Source organism: Physella acuta, unplaced genomic scaffold (assembly GCF_028476545.2).
Source record: "Physella acuta isolate Inbredline_101_S28 unplaced genomic scaffold, ASM2847654v3 ptg000405l, whole genome shotgun sequence".
NCBI lineage: Eukaryota > Metazoa > Mollusca > Gastropoda > Physidae > Physella > Physella acuta.
Genome location: NW_026731924.1, coordinates 323,570 through 346,509, shown reverse-complemented (window position 1 = coordinate 346,509; position 22,940 = coordinate 323,570). Strand labels below are relative to the sequence as shown.

At 44.5% G+C, this 22,940-nt stretch overlaps 2 protein-coding genes across 4 annotated transcripts in view; both read right to left on the bottom strand.

The window, feature by feature from the left end:
* The window catches only part of LOC131942398 (uncharacterized), a 36,696-nt gene extending 33,709 nt beyond the window's left edge, over nt 1-2,987 (bottom strand). For 2 of the 3 annotated variants that reach the window (XM_059302245.1, XM_059302247.1), the window contains exon 1: nt 744-1,023. The gene's annotated coding sequence lies outside the window, so the exon portion shown is untranslated. Of the gene's footprint in view, nt 1-743; nt 1,024-2,784 lie in introns of those variants that run through there. The other variant, XM_059302246.1, reaches the window with a different exon arrangement.
* A 228-nt stretch (nt 2,988-3,215) lies between these two features.
* Nucleotides 3,216-21,513, bottom strand: LOC131942392 (potassium channel subfamily T member 2-like). Its single transcript, XM_059302229.1, has 30 exons — nt 21,438-21,513; nt 19,449-19,570; nt 17,074-17,547; nt 16,768-16,898; nt 16,451-16,547; nt 15,927-16,032; nt 15,021-15,104; nt 14,561-14,647; nt 14,310-14,422; nt 13,603-13,777; nt 12,695-12,844; nt 12,335-12,535; nt 12,018-12,126; nt 11,732-11,840; nt 11,466-11,606; nt 11,210-11,297; nt 10,664-10,718; nt 10,172-10,514; nt 9,815-9,929; nt 9,289-9,449; nt 8,710-8,781; nt 7,969-8,094; nt 6,543-6,633; nt 6,226-6,390; nt 5,719-5,730; nt 5,241-5,318; nt 4,477-4,620; nt 4,104-4,242; nt 3,895-3,979; nt 3,216-3,416 (listed from the first exon to the last, which is right to left on the bottom strand). Exons 3-30 carry the CDS (start codon nt 17,295-17,297, stop codon nt 3,395-3,397), a joined length of 3,423 nt encoding a protein of 1,140 aa, XP_059158212.1. The 5' UTR covers nt 17,298-17,547; nt 19,449-19,570; nt 21,438-21,513; the 3' UTR covers nt 3,216-3,394.
* Nucleotides 21,514-22,940: the final 1,427 nt, after the last annotated feature.

Sequence of the window (22,940 nt, the reverse complement as noted above, 5' to 3'; positions counted from 1 at the left end):
GCCCGAGTGTCCCCAGCTAACGAGCCTCATCTGCCCGAGTGTCCCCAGCTAACGAGCCTCATCTGCCCGAGTGTCCCCAGCTAACGAGCCTTATCTGCCCGGGGTCTTAGTTTGGAATCATGCGCTCTGCATTCCCACCCCACCCCCCCTCAATATATCTCATTTGTTAATTTTTCTAATTAATTGACAACCTTGGATGCAAACAAGACTCAAACTTATGCAACACATTGTATTGGGTCGTGTACATCACCGTATACCACGCTACTGCACCCCGCCCCCACATACGTCAACATACATCAACATACGTCAACATACGTCAACATACGTCAACATACGTCAACATACGTCAACATACATCAACATACATCAACATACATCATTAACATACATCAACATACATCAACATACGTCAACATTAACTGATTTTAGTATTCTTTTAAATTTATTTCAACTATCGATCATCCTAGTTATCTAGCAATTATAATTAATAATTATAATTTTTAAAACATGCAAACGTCACATACATCACGTCTCTAAGTAACCACTTCCAACTTCCCACAATAGCTAGCCGCGACCCCCACCCCCTCGTATTTGGTTTTTTTCTAGTTCCTTACACAGAGGATAACAGACACACCACCATCGGCAGGTGACGTCACAGATCGACCCTTATACTCTGACAAGTAGATTTAATTAATTAAAAACAACAACAATAAACAACGGTAAATTATAATACTTTGTTTTACCTGGGCGGCACAAATATCCATGGGATAGAAAAAAAAATTTCCTGTTGTCAAAAAGCTGGCAAAAAATGTGTGACCAGTTCTCACCCAATAAAACAAGTTCACGCGAAACTACTCACAAATGTTGACACACGCTGTAGCAAAACTTTGCCTTGCGTCAATTTTTAGTTAACGAGACCGTTAATCCAGGAGTTAAGTCCCCTGAGTATAGGACAATGTCCTGCATTGTGACGTGCTAACAGCGCCGTCTAGCGCCGGGGTTTTGCTGAAGTGAAACCGTCGAGTTACGGGCCCTGAGTGTTTGTTTTGTTGACAAGGGGGATCACTCGCATAGCGCACCTCGCCATTTCACCTGTAGTGGTAGGGAGGGACGTGTAGCCAGGGTTTGGAGGGGGTGGGGGGGGGGGGCGATTAGCCTTGAGGTGGGGGAAAGTGGGGGGAAAGTGTTGTTTTGGTCATAAATAACCAGCCCCCCACGTGACAACCCCACCCCATACCATTCTCACCCACAAACAACCCCTTAACCAACCACATACCACACACACTCTCCCACACACCACACACTCTCCCACACACCACACACTCTCCCACATACAACGCCACACCATAACCACGCCCACATGCAAAAAGCAATTCATCTATTTATAGCTAGATGACGTGTTGACATTTGAAGTAGGTCATGTCACGAACAAGAAAACTAGGTTACTTAGATCACAGCTGTTAAACAAACATAGATCGATTGATTGGATATCGGCGCGACTTTCGCTTCCTTGTTCCCTACAGTACCTCCACACTACACCTACCACACACAGCCACCCCCACACTAGACCTACCACACACAGCCACCCCCACACTACACCTACCACACACAGCCACCCCCACACTAGACCTACCACACACAGCCACCCCCACACTACACCTACCACACACAGCCACCCCCACACTAGACCTACCACACACAGCCACCCCCACACTAGACCTACCACACACAGCCACCCCCACACTACACCTACCACACACAGCCACCCCCACACTAGACCTACCACACACAGCCACCCCCACACTACACCTACCACACACCACCCCCACACTACACCTACCACACACCACCCCCACACTACACCTACCACACACAGCCACCCCCACACTACACCTACCACACACAGCCACCCCCACACTACACCTACCACACACAGCCACCCCCACACTACACCTACCACACACCACCCCCACACTACACCTACCACACACAGCCACCCCCACACTACACCTACCACACACCACCCCCACACTACACCTACCACACACCACCCCCACACTACACCTACCACACACCACCCCCACACTACACCTACCACACACAGCCACCCCCACACTACACCTACCACACACCACCCCCACACTACACCTACCACACACCACCCCCACACTACACCTACCACACACAGCCACCCCCACACTACACCTACCACACACCACCCCCACACTACACCTACCACACACCACCCCCACACTACACCTACCACACACCACCCCCACACTACACCTACCACACACCACCCCCACACTACACCTACCACACACAGCCACCCCCACACTACACCTACCACACACAGCCACCCCCACACTACACCTACCACACAGTCACCCCACACTACATCTACCAACCCCACACCCACAATACCCCTACCCCTATCACCCCCACCTCGACACTACCCCTACAACACACAACACACAGGTAATACACACGAAACAAGCAACACACCGTCAACACACAACAGCACCCAGCCCACAACACACCATCAACACACAACAGCACCCAGCCCACAACACACCATCAACACACAACAGCACCCAGCCCACAACACACCACCTGCCTGAGAACAACTCACCAGTTACCTCCGCCTGAAGTTATGCTAATCGTGTCATTAACGACCGCCCGACACAACCACCCATTGTTCCACAATAACAAAGGACGAAAACAAACAAAACAAAGAAAACAAAGCAAAGAAAACAAAGAAAGAAAACAAATTAAATTGCCCACCTTCTCACGGCCAACAATGCCTGAACTCCAGCCAGACCCGCAGGTATTGTTCCAGAAATCAATGTGACGTCACTCACGTCAGTTAATGATGTCACATTGATGGTCTCAAGTCACGAAAATCTGTCACACGTCGCCCAGTGACCTAACTTGTGACTCGGTGACCTAACACCATCTTGTGGATTCTGGAGATTTGACCATCAGCTTGCAACAAGTGTTGTTCAATACAGTAAACACGGACGTAAGCACAAAGTAGCCGAGGACAAATAATACAGCACAAAGTAGTCGCCGACAAATAATACAGCACAAAGTAGTCCAGGACAAATAATACAGCACAAAGTAGCCCAGGACAAATATAATACAGCACAAAGTAGCCGAGCCAAGACAAACAAACACAACAGAAAAGATGAGAAAGTGGTCACCAACATATTTTTAATGTGAATTTTTAAAATAAACAACATAGCTGTTTCAAGTTCACACTAAGGTCACATGCATTAAACCAAGCTCACAAAAAACAACAACAACAAATTATTGCCAGAACTAATTGTTACAAGTCTCGTCACGTGGTTCATGGCAGTCTGTGTCTCATGACGTCACACAACCCTGAATGACGTCACCGTGTTCTGATGAGGAAACTGAGAACGTGAAAAAAAAGTTTTGTGAAAAAAATTAAAACACATCAGAGCTCATTGCAATAGTAAAAAAAAATATAACTTACGTTACGACATAAGGCCTTCATCAGATTAAACACGTAAATTAAAGCGTACTCATTTTACTCAGAACGTGGTTAGACTAAATTAGATTACTGGCTAGTGGCGTGGCGGGCAGGTGTAAAACTTATCGTCTGCTCTTTAGACTTAAGCAGGACACACACAATTAGCTAGAGTTAACTCCCTTATAAAATCTGGTAGTTACCTCCCTGATAAAATCTGCTAGTTACCTCCCTGATAAAATCTGCTAGAGTTACCTCCCTGATAAAATCTGCTAGAGTTACCTCCCTGATAAAATCTGCTAGAGTTACCTCCCTGATAAAATCTGCTAGAGTTACCTCCCTGATCAAATCTGCTAGAGTTACCTCCCCATGGACCTAAGAACAAAAGGGAAACAACTCACACAATATCACCAGGTCGGAGCTGGACCTTGGACCCCGGATGTAGCCAAACATTTGTGCGAGTTGTCTGCCCCTTTCTCAGCTCTTCTGTTTAAAAAAACAACAAAACACAAATACGTTTTAGACTCAATTGTTATTGCAAGAAAGCTGGACCTAAACTGGACCAAACCTAGAGTATTCAGAGATTGTTATACTTTTAGTTGTCACTCACCAATGTCGTTAAATGTCACGCCGTGTTCAGCTTTGTCTGACATCTGACATTTAGCGTTCAAGTGACATTCGTCTGTGAGTTCAGCAAGTTCTACTGATGACGTAACAAGCACGTCACGTGAGGTGTTCGAGTCTGTTGGCTAAACAGGAATAGATTCCTCATAAAATCAGAACGATACTAAACATCGACGGAATAATCACGGCACAAATACAACGCCGAATTTGTAAAATAAAAACAAATTCTCAAACAAACAAAAAAAAACCGCTCAAACAAACAAATAAACAAACAAACACATGCTCTAAGAAACAAACAAACACATGCTCTAACAAACAAACAAACACATGATCTAACAAACAAACGAACAAACACAAACCTCTGGAGGTCCATCTTCCAATATATCGTCTGGTCCTGTAGGTCTATAAATAGCAAAAGGGATTTCCCCGTGAGTTAGCGAAAACTCTCTGTACAGATCGCCGTAGCATGGACTATTTAGGCACATCTCTGAAGTTAGCGTCACCTTTAAAGACAAAGGACAGTGATTGATTTTTGTATTGATCTTTATTTCATTGATCACAAGCGTATGGGGTCTCCCAGTATTTCATTCTGACCCTTAATTCAACCCCAATATCCGACCCCCCCCCCCCTTACTTCAATCCTATAGTCCGACCCCCTTTAGTTTAACCCCCTGTCCAAGCCCCTTAGTCCGACCCCATTACACGACCTCCTTCGATCAACCCCATAGCCCGACCCTCTTAGATTAACCCCATAGCCCGACCCCTATATCCCGACCCCCTTAGATCAACCCCATAGCCCGACCCCCTTAGATCAACTCCATAGCCCGACCCCTATATCCCGACCCCCTTAGATCAACCCCATAGCCCGACCCCCTTAGATCAACCCCATAGCCCGACCCCTATATCCCGACCCCCTTAGATCAACCCCATAGCCCGACCCCCTTAGATCAACCCCATAGCCCGACCCCTATATCCCGACCCCCTTAGATCAACCCCATAGCCCGACCCCCTTAGATCAACCCCATAGCCCGACCCCCTTAGATCAACTCCATAGCACGACCCCTATATCCCGACCCCCTTAGATCAACCCCCAAAGCCCGACCCCTAATACAGCGATACTCACACAGTGCAAATGTCCAGTCGTGTCTCCAATGTCCAGCAAATGTCGCAGGAACGACAAGAGGTGTCTGCTGAAATAGCTCTGTAAAAAGTGTGGGGGTTATACAATTGTGAGGGTTGTAAAAGTGTGGGGGTTATAAAAGTGTGGGGGTTATACAAGTGTGGGGGTTATACAAGTGTGGGGGTTATAAAAGTGTGGGGTTATACAAGTGTGGGGTTTCAGAGTGCAGAAAGGTGAAGCTGAGTTTGTGTTAATGGGATGAATTATATGTCGGGTTGGGGGGGGGGGGGGGGTGGGGAATGTTAATGATCATTGAAGTGTCATAGCCACATATCACGTGGTACAACTTCATCGGGTACAACTTTACCTGGTACAACACCTGGTACAACTTTACCTGGTACAACACCTGGTACAACTTTACCTGGTACAACTTTACCTGGTACAACTTTACCTGGTACAACTTTACCTGGTACAACTTTACCTGGTACAACACCTGGTACAACATTACCTGGTACAACTTTACCTGGTACAACTTTACCTGGTACAACTTTACCTGGTACAACTTTACCTGGTACAACTTTACCTGGTACAACTTTACCAGGTACAACTTTACCAGGTACAACTTTACCTGGTACAACTTTACCTGGTACAACACCTGGTACAACTTTACCTGGTACAACTTTACCTGGTACAACTTTACCTGGTACAACTTTACCTGGTACAACACCTGGTACAACATTACCTGGTACAACTTTACCTGGTACAACTTTACCTGGTACAACTTTACCTGGTACAACTTTACTTGGTACAACTTTACCTGGTACAACACCAGGTACAACTTTACCTGGTACAACTTTACCAGGTACAACTTTACCTGGTACAACTTTACCTGGTACAACACCTGGTACAACTTTACCTGGTATAACTTTACCTGGTACAACTTTACCTGGTATAACTTTACCTGGTACAACTTTACCTGGTACAAAACCTGGTCCAACAGCTCACACGAGAAAAGTTGACAGTTTGAAAGGGAAATAACTGGACTTCTATTTACAGTCGCAGCCCCTTGTTGTTGAGTTCTGTCCCCTTGTTGCTTAGTTGCGTCCCCTTGTTGTTGAGTTCTGTCCCCTTGTTGTTGAGTCGTGCCCCCTTGCTGTTGTGTCATAAGAAAAAATGTATCTAGTTAACGCAGTAGTTCAATAGGACTTTACTTTAAGTGTCTCTACAATAAAAAAAAAGTTTCTTGTTTATTTAATCTACAGGTGAAAGCTATGTATTGTCTGAAAAAAAATATTTCCCAGTCACCTGACTTAAGTCATCCAATGAAAATGAACGAAGTAACCCAAAACTGGATGACCTGTGTAGGTTAGCTACCCCACAGGTTTGTGGGAATTCCCTGAAAAAAAAACAACAACAGATTCATCATTCATCAGTAGACAGGTTGTTTTGGAAAGAGGTGAGGTTTGAAAAGATTTGCCTACAGTGGTATGTAATTGTAAGATCTGTTTGCTTCATGTAATAGCCTGACACACAAAGAATATGCTTTACCAAATTTAACACATAGATTGGTAAATACCGCAAAAATTACAAATTACAGCCCCAAATACCACCCACGTGACCTACCGTCTCACCATGTGACCTACCATCTCACCATGTGACATAGTGACCTACCGTCTCACCATGTGACCTACCGTCTCACCACATGACCTACCGTCTCACCACATGACCTACCGTCTCACTTTGTGACCTACCGTCTCACCATGTGACCTACCGTCTCACCACATGACCTACCGTCTCACCACATGACCTACCGTCTCACCACGTGACCTACCGTCTCACCATGTGACCTACCGTATCACCACATGACCTACCGTCTCACCATGTGACCTACCGTCTCACCATGTGACCTACCGTCTCACCATGTGACCTACCATCTCACCACATGACCTACCGTCTCACCATGTGATCTACCGTATCACCACATGACCTACCGTCTCACCACATGACCTAGCGTCTCACCACATGACCTACCGTCTCACCACATGACCTACCGTCTCACCACGTGACCTACCGTCTCACCATGTGACCTACCGTCTCACCACATGACCTACCGTCTCACTTTGTGACCTACCGTCTCACCATGTGAACTACCGTCTCACCACATGACCTACCGTCTCACCACGAGACCCACCGTCTCACCATGTGACCTATCGTCTCACCATGTGACCTACCGTCTCACCACATGACCTACCGTCTCACCACATGACCTACCGTCTCACCACATGACCTACCGTCTCACTTTGTGACCTACCGTCTCACCATGTGACCTACCGTCTCACCACATGACCTACCGTCTCACCACATGACCTACCGTCTCACCACGTGACCTACCGTCTCACCATGTGACCTACCGTATCACCACATGACCTACCGTCTCACCATGTGACCTACCGTCTCACCATGTGACCTACCGTCTCACCATGTGACCTACCGTATCACCACATGACCTACCGTCTCACCACATGACCTAGCGTCTCACCACATGACCTACCGTCTCACCACATGACCTAGCGTCTCACCATGTGACCTACCGTCTCACCACATGACCTACCGTCTCACTTTGTGACCTACCGTCTCACCATGTGAACTACCGTCTCACCACATGACCTACCGTCTCACCACATGACCTACCGTCTCCCCACTTGACCTACCGTCTCACCACGTGACTTACCGTCTCACCATCTCTATTACGGAAATGGTCTCCAAGTCTGCAATGGTGACGTCATGTTCCGTTACGTCAGAGTAAACAACAAAATGGCCGACAGTTTTCACTTCCGCTTTCAGCAGATCTGCGACACTAGGGGCCAAGGACGAAAAAGCAATATGTCACTGGTATGGCTGGTTGTGTGGTTAGTGTGGGTAGAGGCGTAGCGACCCTTCCCGGGGACAAATTTTCGACTTGCATCCCCTCCCCCCCTCAAGATTTCTATTTCCACCCCTCCCCTCAAGCTTTCAATTTATTTTTCCAACCCGTCTTGGCGCCCCCTAAGGTCTGCGCCCGGGGGCATATGTCACCCCCCGCCCCTCCCTCGCTACGCCTCTGAGTGTGGGGGACGGGTGTTGTGGGTGTGTGAAAGGTGGAATGTGTGTTTGTGGGGGAATACTTATGTGTGTCTAGTTGTACCGTAGTTTTATCTATTCTGATGTGTCCTGTGTCTTTAGTTATATGTCCTCTGTCTTTAGTTATGTGTCCTGTGTCTTTAGTTATGTGTCCTGTGTCTTTAGTTCTGTGTCCTGCGTCTTTAGTTATATGTCCTATGTCAGTAGTTATGTGTCCTGTGTCTTTAGTTATGTGTCCTGTGTCTTTAGTTACGTGTCCTGTGTCTTTAGTTCTGTGTCCTGCGTCTTTAGTTATATGTCCTATGTCAGTAGTTATGTGACCTTTGAACTAGGCTTGAAGAAAGAAAGTTACCTTTCAGGGGCGGCAACTGATATAAAAACCATCGGTAATATCAGTAGGCGGCCAAGGTCAAGGTCGCTTGGCCTGAGGAAAGAAAGGTTAAGTACGTCAGTCATGTTATTAAGTCAACTTCATGATTCATTTAATTGTCTTAAAATGATTGAACACCAGACTTATTAAAATAGATGTCGGACTTGTCAAGATGACTTATAGTGACTCATGACTGACTGACTTACGACTGACTGACTTATGACTGACTGACTTATGACTGACTGACTTATGACTGACTGACTTATGACTGACTGACTTACGACTGACATGACTGACTTATGAATTACTTATGACTAACTTATGACTAACTTATGACTGACTTATGACTGACTTTTGACTGACTGATGACTGACTAATGACTGACTAATGACTGACTTATGACTGACTTATGACTGACTTATGACTGACTTATGACTGACTTATGACTGACATGAATGACTTATGACTGACTTATAATTGACTTATGACTGACTTATGACTGACTGACTTATGACTGACTTATGACTGACATGACTGACTTATGACTGACTTATGACTGACCTCTCTGAGAAGATGGCCACGACAGGGCCGGTGGATGGGTCACGTGACAGATGACGTAGAAGGTTCCAGGCGCCGTCTGTAAACCGTCTGGTTGCCATGACGACAGCAGGCCGGGCCCATCTCGGATGTGACGTCATGCTCTCGCGCGTGTGATGGCATTTCTGGTAGGAACAGTGTATGGGTCAAGGTCATCATTATGTGGGTCAGGGTCACGGTTAAAAGAGGGCAATGTCAGAGTGATTCTAAACATGACGTCATTAATTAAACTGTAAGTATTGCTGTCTGTAGCCACACATGTAGTCCTAAGTCAAGGTCGACATTCAGCCATACATACAGCCATACATACATACAGCTATACATAGAGCAAGACAGCCAGCCATACATACAGACAGCCAGCCATACATACAGACATACAGCTAGCCCTAGGGTTAGGGTTAAGCCCTAGCCAGGTAACATAACTGCCGACTATAACCTGGCCAAAAAAAAAAGCAACAAACAAAAAACCGTCATCAAACCCTTTGTTTACCTGATCTAGATATAAACAACACATTTTCCGTGCGACATTCTGATTGGTCCGTGACGAGTAGACACGTGACAAGCTCAGCGTTGGTTCTTGACGTCTGCCACTGTTGTCCTCCTCCCTAGAATTTGATTAGCAATTAACAATTTTAATTGGAGCAATTTCCGCTGATTAGAAACAGGATGTTAAGGGTTTGACACAAATGTAGAAGTCACTATAGGGGAAGTGTCAAATGTTTTTTTAAACACTTTTTTGTCATTAAGTTTGTGTGTGTGTGTTGTTTTTGTTTTATTTTAACACTTGAACACAAAAAACTTGACGTAGTCCGTGTGGTCAGTTGATGAAACACCACTTAGTTCTCACCTTTTTGTAACACGGGCTGGCTGACCGGCTGATTGACCGGCTGATTGACCGGCTGACTGACCGGCTGGCTGATCGGGGAATTGACCGGCTGATTGACCGGCTGATTGACCGGCTGATTGACCGGCTGATTGACCGGCTGATTGACCGGCTGATTGACCGGCTGGCTGACCGGGTGATTGACCGGCTGATTGACCGGCTGATTGACCGGCTGGTTGACCGGCTGATTGACCGGCTGACTGACCGGCTGACTGACCGGCTGACAGACCGGCTGATTGACCGGCTGACTGACCGGCTGATTGACCGGCAGACGAATGACTGACGTAAAATACAGAGCTTGATTGTTCTGAAAAAAAAAACATTGATTTAAAATTGATTAAATTTCAAATATTAAAATCTTTCCAATTGAACACAAGAAGTGTGTACTTTTATCTGTAAAGTGTTTGTGTGTGTGGGGGGGGGTGATGAAAACACACATAAAACATGTTTGCTCACCCTCGTCGTCTGCCCCGCCAGTCCCAGCACTCAGATACACGCACGTGTCGTTAGCCTAGCAGACGATGTAAAACCTGACGTCATAAATTACATACGTTTGTTTGTAGGAGGTGATTGGTTTTTAATTATCATTATGGATTTTTTAAAAAAAGTCGGTTTGACAGTTTTTGATTTGATAAAACTTGTCAACAACTTTATGTTTGGTATTCTTATAACCGTTCAAATGTTATAGAATTTGTTGCAAAGTTTTGTTAAAACAAGGACCAGAAGGTCCACATTTTTTGTTGGTCTGTTTGTTCAATTTTCGAGCTAGAAACTTTAAAATAATGGTGCTTGTGCTTGTAATAGAAAAACAAAACTTGTGGTAGTCAGAAAGTTTAACACAATGCTGTTTATATTTGTGACAGTTTACACTAAATTCTTGTTGCAATGCTGAGAAAAAAAAATAGTTCTGCCTGATTCGTGTATGGGAGTAGACTGGGCAGGTCCCTGCGGCCAGTCCACCCCTCCCCGTACTAGTAAGTCGACCCCATTTATCTCACTCACCTGCAGGTTATAGCTAGGTCCAGGGTTCAAAACCAAGCGAGGCGGCGAAGAATTTTTATCGACAACAGCAAGCAAACAGACGCCGTGACTAAAGAAAAAAAAAACAAATAAAAAAGTTTTTGTGATCGACAGCGAGCTGTGATTTACGTGATGTAAAATTGGGGTAAACATTTTGTAACATTCACGTAACATTTTGTAACATTCACGTGACGTGTCGCGTCATTGTCCGCAATCAAAGATTGTCTTTATGACTCGCCTGGCATAAGCGTCAGCTGACGCCTCGCTGAAGGCGTAGTCCTCGTAACGCTGAAAGATCTGACTCTTCTCCACCTTTGTGTGACGCAGGCCGATGTGACGCGAGATTTGATTGGCTGGATGTAACTCATCCTGTGATTGGCTGAAAGAATTAGAGAAAAAACAGACTTAAATTCTCAGACAAAAAGAAGAACGCTTAATTACATGATGAATACAAAAGATGTGATAAGACAGTATAGATGGTTGCCATGACAACAGGTTGTTTACTTTGGTCCAGGAGATGCCACGAGTTGAGCGACAAGGCTGAGCAGACCTGGGCACGTGCAGACTTTAGCCAGGAGGGCGGGGGTCAGGTCATCGTGACACACGACTTGATCTGGTGGAGTAGAGGTGGGGGGGGGGGGGGGGCGGGGCGGGGGACGGTCAGTTGAAGTCAACACACAAGACAAAATTCAACACACAGATTAAAGGGGGGACGGGGGGGGGGGTGGGACACATGACCAATAAAATTGTGTTAATTTCTAAGGGCTACAACCGATAAAATTTTACTCACCAAGAAAGTCGAGGTGACTCCGATTTGCCGAGTGAAAAAGTTGAACAAACTGCGGACAGTGAGGGGCGAACTCGTGAACGGCCCAGGATCGAATCACTGTCTGACTATCCTGCTGACAACAACAGTATTTTATCTAGGTCACGTGACATATGAGGTCACGGTGACATGGAGTGTATTTTTAGTGGGATAGTTAGTATGTCTTTAGTTGTATGTTTACTTGTGTTTATTGTGTATTGTTGGTGTAGTTGGTGTTGGTGTTGTTGGTGTTGGAGTTGTTGGTGTTATTGTAGTAGGAACGAGTGATGTAAAGCACTCACAGCCTGTTGTTTATTTTTAGCATCACGTGCGGCCAGAATGAAACACGCCGATGATTGGTCAACACCACAAAGTTGAAGGTCATCGTCCTTGAGACAACTCCCTGTGACGGACGTCACACGGTGGCGCCACCTCGGGTCGTTCAGGACGTGATAAGCGTCGGGGTCAAGGTCATTTGAACACAGGAAGGCCACACTGGAACTCTAGAGATGAGATTAAAAACTTGATAAGGGGAGGGAAAGGAGGGTAGAGGAGGGTGAGCTAGGGGAGAAACAGAGAGGGGGGAGGGAGGGGGGGAGAGCTTGGAGAGAAGAATGGGTCACTGGGAGGTAACTGGTAGACAGTGGTAGAGAAAAATTGACCTCGTCTTTGGATGAAAACTCGCGTAGAAACAGTGCGATGACGTCATGAGTCAAGCTCCCACCGCAGACGACAACTGACCTGTCCGGACGACACGGCTGCTGGACATCGTGAATGACGTCATCAGTACATGACCTGACCACCGCCTCCACCTGACACGAAAAAAAAACGTAAATTAGGAGAAACTAACCGTCACGTTGTTAACCAGTAGCTACACCACTACCAGCAACATCACTACCAACTACCTCACTACCAACAGCACTCGTCTAAATAAACAAGTTAATAAAAAGTCTAGTGACAATTTAAGCGCAATTTCCTTATGTTATCTAAAAATAGATAGTGATCACAAAGACGTATAATGCTGGGGTGCGTTCAAGCTAGGAGAACGATCGGTTTGTGGGTATTTATGTAATTTTAAAAAAAAATTTTGTGACCGAAAGGATATTTTTGAAAACTTTCTTCGGCAATATTGTTCTAAATTATGGCAGGAATCGATTGGTAAATGTTTCAAGTCGCTAAGTGGTCTGGTTGCCGAGATATGGGCAAAAAACTGCATCTTTTTTTAGGTTTTTTGGCTTTTCCGGGAAATCCAGGAAGGAATTCCGGGAATTTTTTTGGCCCACAATCATCCTCGGAACTTGCTTAACATATTTGCTTTGGAACTAGTCCTCGATATTGCTTCGTTGAGGAGGAGATACGACTTAAAGCTGCGGACACACATCCACACATCCATCCATCCAGAAATGACGCATTATTAAACGCAATTGCCAGTATGGAAATTGCGCTAAAAATAAAATTTTTGCTTTTGCAAAAATTTCTAGTGCAAGGGAGGTAACAAAGTAATATAAAATTGACACCACAAAACAGCGGTTATGTCCCTTGTAGAAACAAATGTAAATTATAGCCTCACCTGACTGGGTACGGTAACCAAGGCAACCAAGATGAAGACGATCATGACGCATCGGTCAAAGAGAGGGACGTCGCCTGCCAACCCTGCGGTCAGGAAGGTTGTGGTGACCCTAGTCAGGGTTTGGCATAAGGTCAGGGGCGGGCCGGGGGAGTGGGCGTGGTGGACGAGGCACGCGCTGGAGAAAGTTTACATATGGTTAGAGGCAAATCACATGTCTGGTTAGTTAGAAGCAAATCACATATTTGTAACTTGTAGCTGATGAAGTCTGACATACTGACAACTGACTGACATACTGACCACCGACGGACATACTGACCACCAACTGACATACTGACCACCAATTGACATACTGACCACCAACTGACATACTGACCACCAACTGACATACTGACCACCGACTGACATATCAAAAACTGACTGACATACTGACCACCGACTGACATACTGACCACCGACTGAAATACTGACCAACGACTGACATACTGACCACCGACTGACATACTGACCACCGACTGACATACTGACCAACGACTGATATACTGACCACCGACTGACATACTGACCACCGACTGACATACTGACCACCGACTGACATACTGACTGACATACTGACAACTGACTGACATACTGACCACCGACTGACCACCGACTGACATACTGACAACTGACTGACATACTAACCACCAACTGACCAACCCCTGACTCACCAGATAAACACCAGCGACAGCACCATCACCATCAGCACCACAACCTCCTGCACCACTCTGACCAGCCTGGATTCGAACCCGCGCCTTGAGAGAGCCCTGGTGTTGTGAGTGGCCTGCACAGAGTTGAACAAAAAGTTTCAAGCAAGGCGTTTTAAAACTTGAGGACACAACACATTTTTATGACGTCACAGTCACGTGGGAACCACTCACAAACATTACCATGATGTCACAATGACGTGTGAACTACTCACGAATATGTCCCTGCACGTGTCCTTGATGACCCAGCTAGCCAGGAACACGGGAGCAAACATGACCTTCAGCTGTGTGGGACAAACGACCTGCAGCAAAAGGTCAAGGTTACTTCACAAGTTGAAAATATGCCGAACATTCTCCCCCCACCCCTCAAGAATTTAACCCTAATTTTAGATGGTGACACAACTGTTCCCCGTCTAAAGGGCCTACGATAAAAGTGCTGTGTAAATAAGTTTCCTGAAAATATTTTATTTCATCAGTTGATTTTTTGGCACGGTTAGTGTGGGGACTATTGTGGGGGTAATTTGACCTAGGTCCTTTTGTCATGGGCTAATGTATCAGCGTTGGTTTGAAACGGGTTTTTCACGTCTGTTTAGATGGGCTTCAAGACGTTAAGACGTCTGTACAAGATTTATGCACGTGCAGACAAAACGTGAGCAGACAGACAGAGAGACCTACAGACGCCAGGAGCGGACCATACGCTGCCAGCAGTAGACAGAGCTGCCACAAGGTCTTCCATGACCTCTCACTTGACCTTTCACCCTGCAAGCAGAAAGATGAGCTGACCTTAAAACAGCTTATCTTGTAAAAATGAGCTAAGGCAGGAGTTAAGAGCAAGGATATGTTCTAGAGCTCAGAGCTAAGATAATTAGCAAAGCTTAGTGCTAAGATAATTAGCAGAGCTTAGAGCTAAGATAATTAGCAGAGCTTAGTGCTAAGATAATTAGCAGAGCTTAGAGCTAAGATAATTAGCAGAGCTTAGAGCTAAGATAATTAGCAGAGCTTAGTGCTAAGATAATTAGCAGAGCTTAGGGCTAAGATAATTAGCAGAGCTTAGAGCTAAGATAATTAGCAGAGCTTAGTGCTAAGATAATTAGCATAGCTTAGAGCTAAGGTAATTAGCATAGCTTAGGGCTAAGATAATTAGCAGAGCTTAGGGCTAAGATAATTAGCAGAGCTTAGGGCTAAGATAATTAGCAGAGCTTAGAGCTAAGATAATTAGCAGAGCTTAGTGCTAAGATAATTAGCATAGCTTAGAGCTAAGGTAATTAGCAGCGCTTAGAGCTAAGATAATTAGCAGAGCTTAGAGCTAAGATAATTAGCAGAGCTTAGGGCTAAGATAACAGGGCTTAGAGCTAAGATAATTAGCAGAGCTTAGGGCTAAGATAACAGAGCTTAGGGCTAAGATAATTAAAAGAGCTTAGAGCTAAGATAATTAAAAGAGCTTAGAGCTAAGATAATTAGCAGAGCTTAGAGCTAAGATAATTAGCAGAGCTTAGAGCTAAGATAATTAGCAGAGCTTAGAGCTAAGATAATTAGCACAGCTTAGAGCTAAGATAGCACAGGTTAGAGCCTTGTACTTACTTTAGCTGCGACAGACTTCACGATGGTTAAACTGATGACCGTGAAGGCCAAGGTCACTTCCGCCAGCCACGCCCACCAACCTCTCTGTACCCACATCCAACCAGTCCTGTTGCCATGGTAACCAGATTAGAATCCATGAAAGATAAAGTTTATACTTTAGTTGATTAGAGATTCGTTAGTTCATATAATATGTCGACAAAATACCACAGCATGCGTTATTTTATCTAGTCTGGAGAAAGTTCTAGAAACATGACGAGTATCTTACATGGCCGTCTCCCCAAGGGTTCCCGTCCCCTGACAGCTGTCCGGGTTTGACCTACTTCTCAGAGAACACATGTCAACAAAAAATGTCATTTCGTCACAAACTCCATTTAGTAGAAAACACACACCAGCAAATTTTCTGCTAATCACACACTACATAAAACCTGGGGCCAGTAAACTCTAATTGTTTGTTGTATTGACTAAGTGATTACATTAATTAGCATAGTAATTAACATAATAAAACAAAAAAATCAAACACTTACCATTGAAGCTTGTATTTGTCATTGACTGAAGTATTTATGACATAAATGACACACGACATGACTTGACTAATTAACATGACGTAATCCATCCATATGCCTGAAATGTTTGGAAACAGATGTAATGACGTTTCAACACTGCTACACTGCAGCAAACTACACACCCAACTCCTCGTGGTAACACACTACACATCCCACCCCTCGAGGTAGCACACCAAAAACACAACATATGACCACCCTAGCCTCCCCCCTCAAACCACACCCACACACCACACATACGCCCACCCTCACCTCCCCCACAACACTCCCCCAAACCTCACCATTGAGCCCGTGGGCGGGGAAGAGCTCCCTCCAAGAGAACATGTTGGCCCAGGCAACTTGTGGCCATCGTGTTGGTGTACTTGTGGCAACTTGTGACTGGGTAGTTCTGGCATCTGTTCTCTGGGTAATGCTGGCATATATATATATATATATATATATATATATATATATATATATATATATATATATATATATATATATATATATATATATATATATATATTTATTTATATATATATATATACTTTGTATGTATGTATTAAGGTCTATATTATATGATAATCTCTATAGACAGACCCACGTACCTTTTGATGTGAGTATTTTCAAGAGTTGACCTCTCCCCGTATTGGTCAGTGACGATGACGTCATCACCGCTGGAATCCTCGTCATCCCCCGAGTCGTCAGGATCCAGCAGGTGGTAGTACGGCGTGAAGCGATTGGGCGGGAGGAAGAAAAAGGAGGCAGCCGATATTTTACCAGGAGCTGTAATTCCCGGCTTACTAGCAGAGGAGACAACTCGAGGTTTCATCGTAGGTCTACCCAGGGCGTGTCGAGTTGTCTAAACCAGCTGGATGTGACAGTCACGTCACCAATGTCTCGGCGCCCTCGTGACGTCACGGTTCGAATGTTGAATCAGGACTAGACGTCAGTGTTCCCAGGCTAGTGTTGAGTGTAAGTTGCTGCACGTGAGAGCCTTGAAGGTGAGTAGTCTAGCAGGTCTAAACCCGTCTGGTGTATTGTCACGTGAGAAGGGTGTAAATACAGCCTATGTGCTGGGCCTACACAGAATTCAAACAATTGTTACTTTACACCAGAACATTGTCACATCGGGGGATAATTACGTCAAATATAATTAAATTAAATCGTCCATTGTGTTAAAAACGAATCCCCCCCCCCCATAACGCGAGTGAGGACCCAGCAGCCAATCAATATTCGTACCTGTCTTACTCTAACAGAACACAAATAAAATTTTAATTATAAAATTCTGGTTTACATATTTGTGACTGACTTTTGAACTTGGTATTACAAGAGTGGAAACATGTAGTATTTTAAGTGGCGCTGGTTTACATCGAAAGGTCTAAACCCAGACCTACACGTCTACATCGAAAGGTCTAAACCCGAACCTACATGTATACACTCTTTCATTCTCCCGGGATTCTACTTTAGGGTTGTCCATTAATGATGAAATGGTTGTCCATAAATCATGAAATGGTTGTCCATAAATCATGAAATGGTTGTCCATTAATGATGAAATGGTTGTCCATAAATCATGAAATGGTTGTCCATAAATCATGAAATGGTTGTCCATAAATCATGAAATGGTTGTCCATAAATCATGAAATGGTTGTCCATAAATCATGAAATGGTTGTCCATAAATCATGAAATGGTTGTCCATAAATCATGAAATGGTTGTCCATAAATCATGAAATGGTTGTCCATAAATCATGAAATGGTTGTCCATAAATCATGAAATGGTTGTCCATAAATCATGAAATGGTTGTCCATAAATCATGAAATGGTTGTCCATAAATCATGAAATGGTTGTCCATAAATCATGAAATGGTTGTCCATAAATCATGAAATGGTTGTCCATAAATGATGAAATGGTTGTCCATAAATCATGAAATGGTTGTCCATAAATCATGAAATGGTTGTCCATAAATCATGAAATGGTTGTCCATAAATCATGAAATGGTTGTCCATAAATCATGAAATGGTTGTCCATAAATCATGAAATGGTTGTCCATAAATCATGAAATGGTTGTCCATAAATCATGAAATGGTTGTCCATAAATCATGAAATGTCTGCCAATGATGTTAAGTTTTTTGCCGTTTTCCCTCTCCCTGGTTGTAATAAGTAATAGCCCCATATAAATATAATGACGTCACACTTTAGTTAGCCCACCGCACTCATACCACATTTTATTTTGTAAGGGGATATAACCAAGCAATGATGATTTGCAAAAATATTAATTGAGTAGCCTCCCTTGAGTAACAAATTGAAATACTTTAATTACCGGTAACATTGGGTTAGTAGATGATCTAAGATGAAAACAGCTGATGGTAAAATTACTTTGTATTGATTTTAATTTTCAAAAAAAAATTACAAAAAAAAAAAAGATTTTGGAAAATGTGCAAATCCTAATAACATTCAGCTCAAGAAATACCTATTTATTTTTTATAATGTGAGTGTACACTTTCTTACCCCCCCCCCCCATCGTCACACACCGCCACAACACCCCCTGTAGGCGAACCCTTACACCACTTATTAGATGTCGGCGATGTTGAAACATAAGTCTAATTCATTGTCAAGTCGTTTTCATTTTACTAGTGTAATTAGACAGATGAGAAGTGTGTAGGTCGCAAATTTTTAAAAAATATGACAGTGTTTGATTAGTGTTAGATTAGTTTTTGATTAGCACTGATTGCAATGTTATAATTAGCAACTACTCTACCCTACATTAAAACAGCTGTGTCTTCCGTCAAGTCAATTTAAAAAAAATTAATCGTAAAAACAGTTGAGTTAGATTTACAGGAAAATATTACAGAGACCAGTTGTAGAACTATTTGGTGCAACTCTAGCTCTCGCTAAATATAACATTTAAATGTAGCCTTTTCTAAAGATAACAATTTATCTCTATTTAAAGATATACACTAATTAAGTAATTAAAAACTTACACAAATTGGTCCCAACAGAAAGTTATCCTTATGGAAGGGGCAGAGAATCTAGACACAACTACGTCGCGTTGATTGGTTCAAGTTGTCTAACATGGTGATCAGTGGAGCGTGACTGGCTGAGGCTGTTATGACGAGAGGGGGGGGTGTCACTACTGACATGTCACTGAAGTGATCACTGGCAGTGTCACACCTGGTCACGTGACTGTTTTAATCGTATGTACAGCAGGTATTTATTTGACATTTCTTTTTTAGTCTCTCCCCCTCCAGTTTGTAGATGTGTTATGTGTATGTGTGTGTGTGGGGGGGGGGGGTGGTATACTTCTCTAATTATCGTTTATTGCTGTAATTAGCTGATAACATTTTTACAACGGACATCGCGCCCTTGCACCGCCCCCCGCACACCCTCACCATTCCCCACCCCCAACATACCCCACCATAAACAACTGAAACTGTCAGTTTAAATAGACCGCGGGGGTTGAACAACAGCCTTGATACATTGGGTCATGATGTCCTTACCATAGCATCGATACATTGGGTCCTTACCATAGCATTGATACATTGGGTTTTTACCTTTCTTTTACTTCATTTCTTGTTTACCTCGTAGTACACGTGATTTGATGACGTCAGCACACCTGGCATACACACATAGTGATGACCAACAGAGAAGCAGACGGGAACGGTTGGTGGTGACGTTTGCTTGGTGGTGATGCATCAGTGATTGTGCTTGTTGGGGGGGGGGGGGGGGGGGAGGAAGGTCTTTAGAAAAGCCATCGCACGGCTTTAATCTTTTTACCTGGGGAAACTGAACTTTTATTATCGGTCTACATAACAGTACATGCCTTTTTATATGTCGTCAGTTAAATTATTTTTCTTGGCTTTAAAAACGTTTTACCAGAACAGATGGGGTTGTACTGCTGACGAGATACTATTCGTATATAACTTAAACTAGATTATAATAAACTAATTATCTAATTAGCTGGTTTTGATGCCAGTGGCTTTTGATTTTACTTTACAAGAAATTTGTAATTAAATTAAATTTGCTTGTCACCAATATTGCGAGCGAATTAATACATTATTTATTTATATATTAAACTTGAAATTCCCGAACAGATTAATCTCATTTAATTTAAAATTAATTGGTTATCATTCTTGTCTGATGTAACAAGCAAGGACAAAAGTCAAGTAAATTTTTTACAAGTCACACGTGATCGTCGACTAAATAGACCACACATATAGAAGTCTAATTACGTCAGTGAATACATTTGAGGTCTGTCGGATGTTAAATGTCTCCAAACATTTATTTAATTGGGCGGCCGTGAATTATCTCTTTTAATGGGGTATAGAATATTTTTAAAATCTGGTGCGATGTAATTTAAATGAATATGGTTACAACAAGTATTAAAATACCTGAGTATTTGTCGGAATAAAGTCAAGATTGGATGTATTTGACGATTTAGTATTTTCGGTAACTAAACATAGATCTATAACTGTATGATAAAAACAATTTGGTTTTCACGTGCTAATGGCGACATGAACTAAGACATCCTGCTATTTTTAAATACAAAATGTAAACAAATATGGCAGAACTAGGTCACGTGGTTTAAAATAGCATAAGTTTATTTAAAATTCGTATCGGCAAAGTTTTGTAAACAAATAACTATGATATGTGGGGGGCTGTCAGAAATCGATCACGGAGTTCCTGTACAGCCAATCAATGTTTGTCTTACCAAAGTGAAATATCGGGTTATATCTTAGGCTTGATGAAAATAGATATCAAGCCTTAAACTCAAAAAAAAATATCTTTAAGATCTCTGGATTGGTATTTAATATTTTTAAAATAATTGATTTTAAAAATATTAAATTTCTGAATTACTTCAGGCTTTGATTGCAAAATTAAAAAAAAAAAAGATAAAATTGCTTTTTAACACGTTTTTTTTAAAAATCCATGTCAACTAAAATGATCGAACCTAGATCCTAACCGGCACTTACACAAGATGCTTTCTCGTAGGTCCGGACTCAGTGTTCGCATACTGTGGCTGGGTGCAGGCGCCACCCCCCTCTCGCATCTCATCCAGCAGTCTTGAGTCATGCCCGCGCGCAGCTCCCGGGGTAGGCCGGCGTTCTCCGCCCGGGGAATAGCCGTCCCTCCCGTCCTGCCGCAGAGAGTGAATTTAGGTCAACATGGCGACACCAACAGGAACAACACGAGCGAGCAGACGGCAAGCTCAGACGAGAGCCAGACGGGACTTCCGCTAGCCATCATGGTACGTCTCATCAGCATCGCCATCACCATCTTAAACGACCCGCGGGGGTCAAGTCTCAAGGACATCCGCAAGGTCCTCTGCTCCGCGGGGGTCATCGACGAAACAAACGACATCCGGCAGGCCATGATCGCGGCCTTGAAGCTAGGGGTCGTGGCACGTCCGGTCTGGGCGGTCAAGGCCGGACTCTACGGGCGCTACGTCCTCGGTGACGGCATCCCCATCTTCACCGGCAGGAAAAATGTACCGAAAAGCAGACGACACCGCAGCAGTGTGTGGGTGTCCACCCCACCCCACGGCACCAAGCCAGGCCGCAGCTCCTCAGGATCGAGGAAGAAGGCAGAGAAGAAGCGGGTTAAGAGGAGAGTGCGGTTTGTGATTTTAAAGAGAAAATACCAGACAGGGCGCCACCGCTAGACCGGCAGACGGCCAACAGCAGACGGCCACCAGCAGACGGCCAAGTAGAGGGGGCAGGCGATGTCAGACAGCGCAGTTTCCGGTCAATATCTGCATGACTTCCCCTGCGGATGTGACGTCATAGGCGCTGTTGACTGCCACGACTTGAAGATTTGCTAAATTTTTTTTTTATTAACGGCCCTTTTTAGGGCCAACTCAAACCCACCATCTCTAGATAGGTTTGGTTCATGGCTCGTTCACAGTGCATTAGACACTACAGGGACAAGGGGGAGGTAAGGGAGGGGGACAAGGGGAGGCAAGGGAGGGGGACAAGGGGAGGCAAGGGACGGGACAAGGGGAGGTAAGGGACGGGACACGGGGAGGTAAGGGACGGGACACGGGGAGGTAAGAGGTGGGACATGGGGAGGTAAGGGGCTGGACAAGGGGAGGCAAGGGACAAGGGGAGGTAAGGGGTGGGACATGGGGAGGTAAGGGGCTGGACAAGGGGAGGCAAGGGACAAGGGGAGGTAAGGGGTGGGACATGGGGAGGTAAGGGGCTGGACAAGGGGAGGCAAGGGACTGGACAAGGGGAGGTAAGGGACAAGGGGAGGTAAGGGACAAGGGGAGGTAAGGGAGGGGACAAGGGGAGGCAAGGGAGGGGGACAAGGGGAGGCAAGGGACTGGACAAGGGGAGGCAAGGGACGGGACACGGGGAGGCAAGAGGTGGGACATGGGGAGGTAAGGGGCTGGACAAGGGGAGGCAAGGGACAAGGGGAGGTAAGGGGTGGGACATGGGGAGGTAAGGGGCTGGACAAGGGGAGGCAAGGGACAAGGG